General features: G+C 55.4%; 1 protein-coding gene across 1 annotated transcript in view; it reads left to right on the forward strand.

The window, feature by feature from the left end:
• Positions 1–9,470, forward strand: part of ATL1 (atlastin GTPase 1) — a 32,443-nt gene that overhangs the window by 20,824 nt on the left and 2,149 nt on the right. The window contains exons 8-12 of the mRNA XM_061998776.1: positions 452–590; positions 2,995–3,122; positions 4,182–4,238; positions 5,206–5,277; positions 6,705–7,136. Coding sequence (XP_061854760.1) covers positions 452–590; positions 2,995–3,122; positions 4,182–4,238; positions 5,206–5,277; positions 6,705–7,136 — 828 coding nt within the window. The remainder of the gene's footprint in view (positions 1–451; positions 591–2,994; positions 3,123–4,181; positions 4,239–5,205; positions 5,278–6,704; positions 7,137–9,470) is intronic.

The following is a 9,470-nucleotide window of genomic DNA, read 5'->3' on the forward strand; positions in this document are numbered from 1 at the left end:
CCCCCACCTCCCTGGGCAGCCTGACACAGGGGCTGACAACCCTCTCAGGGAAAAAGTTCTTCCTCGGCTCCAATCTAAACCTCCCTGGGGCAACTTGAGCCCATTTCCTCTTGTCCGGTCACTTGTAGCTCAGGAGCAGACTGACCCCTGCATTACTACAGCCCCCTTTCACGTAGTTGCAGAGAGTCCTCCTGTCTCCCCTCAGCCTCCTCTTCTCCAGGCTGAACACCCCCATTCCCTCAGCTGCTCCCCATCACACGTGTGCTCCAGCCCCTTCCCCAGCTCCGCTGCCCGGCTCTGGACACGCTGCAGCCCCTCAGTGTCCCTCTGGCAGTGAGGGGCCCAACACTGAACACAGCACTCGAGGTGTGGGGGAGGTGTACTCTGTGGTGGTACCAGTGGCCCTGTCAGGAGGAAACCTCCTGACCCACCCCAAACTGGTCTCTCATAGGTCTCAGGAAATCAGCACGAAGAGCTGCAGAACGTCAGAAAGCACATCCATTCCTGCTTCACCAAAATCTCCTGCTTCCTCCTACCTCACCCAGGCCTGAAAGTTGCCACCAACCCCAATTTTGATGGAAAACTGAAAGGTATGAAGACAAAGGTCTGTTTTTTAAGTGAATGCCTTAGATGCCCTGTCAGACTGTCCCGATGGTTCCTGAAACCTCTGTAAGTATTTTCCATGAAAAATACTCGTGGAAGAGAACTTGGATCCTCCTCCCAGTGACATACATATGTTTGGCTTGTTCTTCCAAGTCCAGCAGCTGCCTGCTCATTGACAGATCCTTTTGACTTAGGCCAGAGGTGAGGGCCAAAAACGTCTGAGAGGCTGAAAAGGCTTCTGGCCACTGGCAATAAGCACAGGTAGCTGAGGGAAGGGCAAGGCTGAGATGGGAAGGTGATGGACAGAGTGTTAAGCCTGCAGTTACCTCTTGTGCCTCACTTGCAGTGAGTTAACTCTTTAACTTGCAGTGCAGTTAACTCCTGTGCTTCACTTGCAATCAGCACAGACACAAAGCAGTGCAGACTGGCTGCCGCAGGGCAGGCTGATGCTTGGACAGGGTGGAAGGCCTGTTACATGTGCTCTCTAGAGACTCCACTTTGAAAAGCTTCCCAAGGAATATTTAATCTTCCTGACTTATCTAATCAGTGGTTTCCCTATGGGTCACACTTGGTTCAACAGGTGAAAAAAAAAAAGGTGGAAAGGGAAAAGAGCTGTGGTAATATTCTCCACCCTGAAAGGAGCCACGTGCTGTGGATCTGTTTGGTTGTGAACCAGCTGCTTCCCAGCAGTGCTGGTTACAGGCTGCTTGCAATCCTAGCAATAGAGAAAGCGGCCCATTAGTCACTTAAAATCAATCAGCAGACAGAAAGAAGTTACTTTTTCTCTTGTTCTTTGTTTCCTAACTAGTGGTCAGACTTGTTCTTCTGGCAAACTCTGTGGTAAGCAGCAGGTGGTGAGGGGCAGGTGTGCTGGTGGAAACTGAGCTGATCTCTGTTAGTTACCCCCTTAATTTCAGAGGTAATGAACTAAGTGAAGTGTGCAGAACTGGCTCAGGAGTTGTCAGCAGCTCCTTGGCACCATTTCTGTGTTCCCTTAGAGCTATATGTGGCTTTTCTGTGCTCTGATGGGAGACATTTGGGGAAACATCCCTCACTCTCCTCACCTTCCAGATGCCTGGATGTTGCGCTGTTTTTTCTCTCTTTTCAGTCTCGTACAGTTTAATTGAAATGACAATAAATGGATGTCACACACCATGAAGCCATAAGAATGACTGTTAGGAGCTGAGACTGCCTCTGCTGCAGTCACAAGGGAAATCCTGCACCCCTCAGGCTTTGGCAGAGAGGACAGGCTGATGGGAGCAGAGACTGTGCCCCTTCCTGGGACCTGCACCAAGGGCTGTCTGATGGTGCAAAGTGAATGCAAGTCACTGGCAGGAGCTCTGTGTATCTGTGCCAAGCACCTAGTACACAGGTGGTTGCAAAGGCTTTCAAATGCTTTGTGATCAGAATAGTGTCCAGTTCTGGGCTCCCCAGCTCAAGAGAGACAGGGAACTGCTGGAGAGAGGCCAGCACAGGGCCACCAAGATGCTGAGGGAACTGGAGCATCTCTGTGAGGAGGAAAGGCTGCAGGAACTGGGGCTGTTCAGCCTGGAGAAGAGAAGGCTGAGGGGGATCTCATCAACACTTAAAAGTACAAGAAGGATGTGGCAACACTTTTTTCTGTGGTCCCCAGTGACAGGACAAGGGGTAATGGGCACAAGCTGGAACACAAAAAGTTCCACTTAAAGAAAAAACTCCTTTGGTGCTGAGGTGAGGGAGCCCTGGCCCCGGCTGCCAGGAGGAGCCTTCTCAGGAGGTTTCCAAACCCACCTGGACACATTCCTGTGCCCCCTGATGGAGGGGAACCTGCTTTAGCAGGCGGTTGGGCTGGAGGAGCTCTGCAGGGCCCTTCCCACCCCCATCATGCTGGGATGCCTGGATTCTGTGAATTTCACATAAGGATTCATAGAGGACCAAGCACGGAAAACCTCACCTGCTGGCAGAGGGGATGCCAGAAACCCTAAAACTGGCAGAAGGATTCCACTGCAGAAGATGTGGAGCAGAGCAAAGGGAAGGCACAGCACATGTCCATGCCCTGTACCCCCAGGGTCAGGATTTGTGTCAGCCCGAAGACGCTGCTCGCTCTCTGTCAGCACTGCATCAAGCATCAGCAAAAGCATTTTCTTATTCCCATGCAGTCACATTTGTGTCTGCATAAGTACTTTTGAGCTCATGAAGCTGATTTGTGGACATAGCACTGCTGTATATTCTGTCCATCGGTTAAGAAACAACTTAGCTGGGTCCACAGTCATTTCTGAGTGCTCCCATCACTAAATGCCAAGATGTGCCTCCGCTTGAGCCTCCTGCTGCTGTTTCATGTGCATGCCCACTGAAACACAGGTCTGAGGGCACATGGGGCTGAGTACTGACACCACTGGGGTTTGTTTGCAGAAATAGACGACGAGTTCATCAAGAACTTGAAGATTTTGATTCCTTGGCTTCTTAGTCCCGAGAGCCTGGACGTTAAGGAGATCAATGGAAACCATATCACCTGTCGAGGCCTTGTGGAGTATTTTAAGGTATTGGCTTATTTAAGGGAAGTTGGGTTTATCAATCTTTGGCACATTCACTCTTATGCTGTAATTAAAGGGGAAAGAAGCAGCAGGGTGGCCAGCTGGAGGAAACATTTTTGGTCTAGCTAATAGTCCTGGCTCCTGTTGCTGCAGGGGGGCAGAGCTGCTCCCCCCTCCGGAAGGAACAGAGGGGCAGGGGGGTGGGCTGAGGGCTGGCCTTTGGAAAAAGCTTTGTTTTGTTGTCATGGTGTGTGGGACATTTTAATGCAAGCCATCAGTGAGTGAGTCTCACTACCAGCTCTCCAGATATACCTGACTGTCTCCATCCCCTTCACTGAGGGATGGAGGCAGGTACAAATCCAATGGTACGGATACTCTGTGTAATGGGTGGAATGAGCTGTGAGCAACTGCCCCAGGCCACCCAAGGAGTCCATCTGCAGCCACACCAGGTCCAGGGCATCCCCTGCCAAAGCTGTCTTGTACAGATCCTCCTCCTCTACTCTGCCCTAATGAGGCCTCATCTGGAGTCGTGTGTCCCGTTCTGGGCTCCCAGCTCAAAGGGGGCAGGGAACTGCTGGAGAGAGGCCAGCACAGGGCCACCAAGATGATCAGGGGACTGGAGCTTATGAGGAAAGGCTGTGGGACCTGGGGCTGTTCAGGCTGGAGAAGAGAAGGCTGAGGGGGACCTCAGCAATGCCTTTAAGTACCTAAAGGATAGATGCCAGGAGAATGACACAAGGGAAAACTCCTTTGTTGTTGAGGTGAGGGAGCCCTGGCCCAGGCTGCCCAGGGAGGGTGTGGAGGCTTCTTCTCAGGAGGTTTCCAAACCCACCTGGACACGTTCCTGTGCCCCCTGATGGAGGGGAACCTGCTTTAGCAGGTGGTTGGGCTGGATGAGTCCTGCAGGGTCCTTCCCACCCCCAGCATGCTGGGATTCTGGGATTCTATGACCGTCCTCTCCTGTGCTTTACCCCCTGTTGAAGCCATGTCTGGAGCCAGGTGATTGTGTTTGTGTTGCTCTGCATGCAGCATTCAATGTGGTTCTCTCTCTCTGCACTGTTGCAGGCCTACATAAAGATTTACCAAGGAGAAGAGCTGCCTCACCCAAAGTCGATGCTGCAGGTATGTGAGTGTGAGCTGTGAGCTGGTGGCCTTTCACTCACTGACTGCCAGGCATTTCCAGCTCATTGTCAGAGGTGGCCAGCCATGCAGTATGCTGGGTCTTCTGTGGTTTTATTTCAGCTGCCTCAGTAGCAGCCCTTCTGGAAGTATCTGTCAGTCAGGAGCCTGGCAGGGCTTAGCAGCCCTGACCACGTGGCTCCTGCAGCTCTGTGGTGCCTCGTGCTCTGTGCCCACAGCATGGGTCAGCTCAGTTAGTGCCTGCAGGTCAGCAGCTCGTGGTGAGGCCACACATGGGGTGAGATGGCTGCACACAGGGCGGTGGGACCACACACGGGGTGATGGGACTACACACAGGATGATGTGGCTGCCCACGAGGTGATGTGGCCACGTGTGGGATGACAAGGCTGCACATGGGGTGATGTGGCTGCATGTGGGGTGATGGGGCCACACACAGGGGTGCTGTGGCTGCAGACGGGGTGACAAGGCTGCACACAGCGTGATGGGGTCACATGTGGGGTGACATGGCCACACACGAAGTGCTGTGGCCCCATGCTCAGGCAGTGGCTGCTGGGCTGCAGCTCTGCTCCTTGAGCCTTGCAGGAGGCTGCAGCTGTTTACACATGACTGAGGCTTTTATCTGTCTTCTGGCTGTTTCCCACAGCTGAAGCCAAAGCTTTCCTTGCTCTGGCTTGGAGGTGAGAAATCTTCTCTCCATGTAGGCTTTGGCCTGGGGTGGGCCTGAGGAAACTGGTCAGAGGCTGGGGAGAGCACAGTTGCCTAAGAAAGGCAGCTGTTTGATTCTGTGTGTGTGCACCCATCCTGGCCATAGACACCCGTGGGCTGTGGCTCCCCAGGCAGCCAGTAGCTGCTGCTCTCTGCTGTTACATTTCTTAACCCTGCCTTTCTTCACCTAAACTTTGTAACCCTTTTGCACCTAAACTTTGTAAGCCTTTTACTCCTCTTGCAGGCCACAGCAGAAGCCAACAATTTAGCAGCAGTTGCCACAGCCAAAGACACCTACAGCAGGAGGATGGAAGAGGTAGGTGGTGCTGAGCACCTCGTTTTGCAGTCTCGTGGCTTCTGGCTCTCCTGTCCTTGGGGGCAAACCTCCCTGCCTGGGTTCCTGGTAGAAAATGTCCTGCATGGAGTTGGCCAGGACTGGTTACAGTTCAGGGTCCCAGGGAGGGTTTCTGTGGTGTTCTTGGTGTGGAAGGGGTTTTCTCACAGCCTGGAGGAGAGCAATATCTAGTGAGGGTGCTGTGGCAGGACAGGAGTGACAGTCACTCTTGCTTTTGGCAGATCATGTGGCCTCTGCTGAATTTGTCTCCTATTCCCAGGGTTCCCCAGTGTGGGTACCTGCAGCCCAAAACTGGGATGTAGTGAAGTGGCAGTGCTGGGTGTCTGTGCAGCCCATGCTATGGCAGGTGCTAACTAAGGGACAAAGTCATTATAATTGGCTTTTCACCTGTACCCTGCCCTGTCAGCCCATCTCCCAGCTCTGGTGAGGGAATGGGTGTGATGTTTTAAGGTGAAGCTCAGACCCAGGCCTTTCTCCAGCCCGTGCCCCCGTTGTGTTCACTGCTCCATTTTACCCTGCATCTGGCAGAGCTGTCCCAGGCAGCTCAGTCTTAGAATTAGGGAATCCTTTTGGTTGGAAAAGCACTTTAAACTCATGAAGTCCAAGCCCTCCCCTCACCCTGCCCAGCCCACCACCATGGCCCTCAGCACCTCAGCTCCACGGCTTTGCAATAGCTGCAGGGATGGGGACTCCCCCACCTCCCTGGGCAGCCTGGCACAGGGGCTGACAACCCTCTCAGGGAAAAAGCTCTTCCTCAGCTCCAATCTAAACCTCCCCTGGGGCAACTTGAGCCCGTTTCTTCTTCCCCTATCACTTGTAACTTGTGAGAAGAGACTGACCCCCACCTCAGGGAATTGCAGAGAGTGCTCATATTCCCCCTCAGCCTCCTCTCTCCAGGCTGAACACCCCCATTCCCTCAGCTGCTCCCCAGCACACTTGTGCTCCAGCCCCTTCCCCAGCTCCGCTGCCCGGCTCTGGACACGCTGCAGCCCCTCAGTGTCCCTCTGGCAGTGAGGGGCCCAACACTGAACACAGCACTTGAGCTGCAGCCTCACCAGGGCCCAGCACAGGGGGACAATCCCTACCCTGGGCCTGCTGCCACACCAGTGCTGATACAGGCCACGATGCCCTTGGCCTTCTTGGCCACCTGGGCATGCTGCTGGCTCATGTTCAGCTGCTGTTGATCAGCCCCTCCAGGTCCTTTCCCTCTGGGCAGCTTTGTAGCCACACATCCCCAAGCCTGTAAGGGGATGAGTTTTTCCTGAGGGCTGCAGTGGTCCATGCCCCACGGGAGCCTGTGCAGCCCTAATTCCCCTGGTTTCCACAGCAGAGCGCAGCACTGTGGGTGCCGAGGCTTCCGGAGTGACTGGACCGTGTTTCCCTCACAGGTCTGTGGTGGGGACAAGCCCTTCCTCGCACCTAGTGACCTCCAGACCAAGCACATGGAGCTGAGGGAGGAGGCTGTGAAGCTGTTTCGCGGGGTGAAGAAGATGGGTGGGGAGGAGTTCAGCCGCCGCTACCTCCAGCAGCTGGAGAACGAGATCGATGAGCTCTACATCCAGTACATCAAGCACAACGACAGCAAGAACATCTTCCACGCCGCACGCACCCCCGCCACGCTCTTCGTGGTCATCTTCATCACTTATGTCATAGCTGGAGTGACCGGCTTCATTGGCCTGGACATCATTGCCAGTCTGTGCAACATGATCATGGGCTTGACACTTATCACCCTCTGTACCTGGGCATATATCAGATACTCTGGGGAGTACAGAGAACTGGGCGCAGTAATAGACCAAGTGGCCGCAGCGTTGTGGGACCAGGTAGGATAAAGAGCTTTTGATTTCAAACAAACAACCCCCCACACCACCAGGTTCTGAAGGGTTGAGTTTCCTGGGGCTTTTCATCTCTTCTAGATGGTTTGTGTGCTGAGGGCTGGTGGGAGCTGGGGCTGGGCTGGCCTGGGGGGGGATCCAGCTCCTGGGCTGGGGAGGGACGAGCTGTGCCCTGTCTTCTTCAGGCAGCAGGACAAGCTTCAAGCCATTCCTTAGGCTTTCTAGGGACAGAGGAAACGTTTTGGGAGTTGATTTTAAGGGGGAGCTGTCTGAGGAACCAACTGGGCCCGGCTGCCCTGCGGCTGAGGCTTTGAGTGGGCAGTACCAGATGGGTCAGGGAGCTGGAGTGAGTGAACAGCCAGGCCTGAACCATGCCCCAGCCCCCTCCACTGCTTGGGCTTGGGCTTCTGAACCCTGCCTGGTGAGAAAGACACGCCATGGGGATGAGGAAACTCCCAGCAAGCTGTTCCCTGCTGCCTTCTCTTCTTGTCTCACCCATCGCCAAGTGCTGTTTTGTGGAGCCTCTGCTCAGGCAGCTTTGCCCAGGGTCCTGCTGGGGCCGTGTTCTCATGGCCAGGGTGTCTGCTTCTTGTCTGTGTGTCAGAAAGACAGACCCAGGCCTCTCCCCTGGTTCAGGGCGGGGACTTTGGCTCTTGGCTCTGCCTGTCCTGGCACTGAGCCTGGCTTTGCTGTCACAGCCACAGCTCTCCTGGTTGGTCTCACTCCTTTTCAATGTCTTTTTTTTTTCTCCCAAACGACAGGGAAGTGTCTTGGTTGGGCCCCAGTGTCAAACAGGAACACCTCTAAAATCTTACAAAGGGTCCCAGGGAGAAGTCACCCTCCCTGTGCTCTCCTGTCTTGCTCTGTCCCTCTCCAAGAAGTGCCAGGCAGGTTACCCAGCAGCCCACAGCCTCTTTACTAGTCACATTCAGCTTCTCCTCTCTCCCTTCCTGCAGCAGCCCCTTCCCTCTCCTCATTGCAGAGCTGCCAGGGACAGCCTGGGCCACACAGACTCCTGTTCCCCCCAGCCAGGGAGCAGCCCACCCCATCATTGCAGGCCCAGTGCCCAAACAACATGGGCCTCCTGCTCCTCCCAGGGCAGAGCAGGGGGAGCTCAGTGTTTGCTCAGCACTCAGCAGCTGTAGGTTTTATTTCCATAGTGCTCCAAGTCAGAAAGAGCCCTCCTCAACAGTTTCTCCTGCCCTTGCCTTGCCTTTTACCCACCAGCGAGGTTTGGCTGTGACAGTGAGCACATCTGGCTGTTGATTGGTTGTTTCATTCCAGAGCCAGGTACTGGGGGTGCTCAGCTGCCTTTAAAAGGGAGAGGCAGCCCCTCACCTGTGGTTTTGGTGGGCTCCTGCTTGCCCTGGCAGGAGGTTCTGCTTGGGGACACTTCCTGGGGGCTATGGAGACATGATGGTGTGTTGAAGCCCAACATTTGCCCATCCCTGTGCAGGAACTGCTGTGTGGTTTAAGCACACAGGCAGCAGCAGGCTGGAGCTGCTGCTCACTTCCAGCTTGCCCAGCTGGGGGCAAAGAAAGAGGCTCAAGCGCCCAGAGCTGCTCCCTCAGCCCTGTGGGCTGAAGACACAGGTTCCTGACCAGAGAGCTGCTCTGAGCAGGAGCTATGTAGGGGCGGGGGGGGAAGGGGCACTACTGGCCCTGCTTGGGCATGGGCCTTGCAGCCCAGCAGCCTGAATGCCCTGGGCGAGTTCAAAGCCCCCGTGGCTCTGTCCCGTGGGGGCAGTCAGCGGCCCGTGGCAGCAGAAACAGAGCCATGAGGGGTCCGGCAGGAGGGGCAGCCCCCCTCCCCGGGAACACACGGCCACAGAGGCCCCAGCGCGTGGCTGCAGGCACCGGGGCTCTCACGGTGTGCCTGATACACAGAGATGCTTTGTCTTTCTCTTTCTTCCCCTTTTCCTTCCCAATGCCTGTCCCCAGGGGAGCACCAATGAGGTAAGTGGCTCTTGTTGCCCGCATGTGCTGCCGCTCGGCTCCCGCGGGCTCCGGCCGCGTCGCTGCCCGGGGCTGGGGGCTGGGGGGGCAGCAGTGGCCTCCCTGGGCTCTGCCTGTGCCCTGGGAGCCAGGTGCCCAGGGAGGGGGGTTACAGGTGGGCACCGCACCCCAGGCTGTGCTGGGAGCCAGCTGGGGCAGAGATTTGGGTGGGGAGTGGGTTTGCCACAACGGGGATTTTCATCTTCTCCAACCAGTTCTTTTTTTGGGGGTTTCCTGTTGTGTGAGGGGTCAAAGCAAAGCACCAGTTGGTTGTGTGCAGGCATTGCATAGGCAGAGCTCCCTCCCAGGAGCCCCCATACTGGGCAA

The sequence above is a fragment of the Colius striatus genome, chromosome 6, assembly GCF_028858725.1.
Source record: "Colius striatus isolate bColStr4 chromosome 6, bColStr4.1.hap1, whole genome shotgun sequence".
Taxonomy (NCBI): Eukaryota; Metazoa; Chordata; class Aves; order Coliiformes; family Coliidae; genus Colius; species Colius striatus.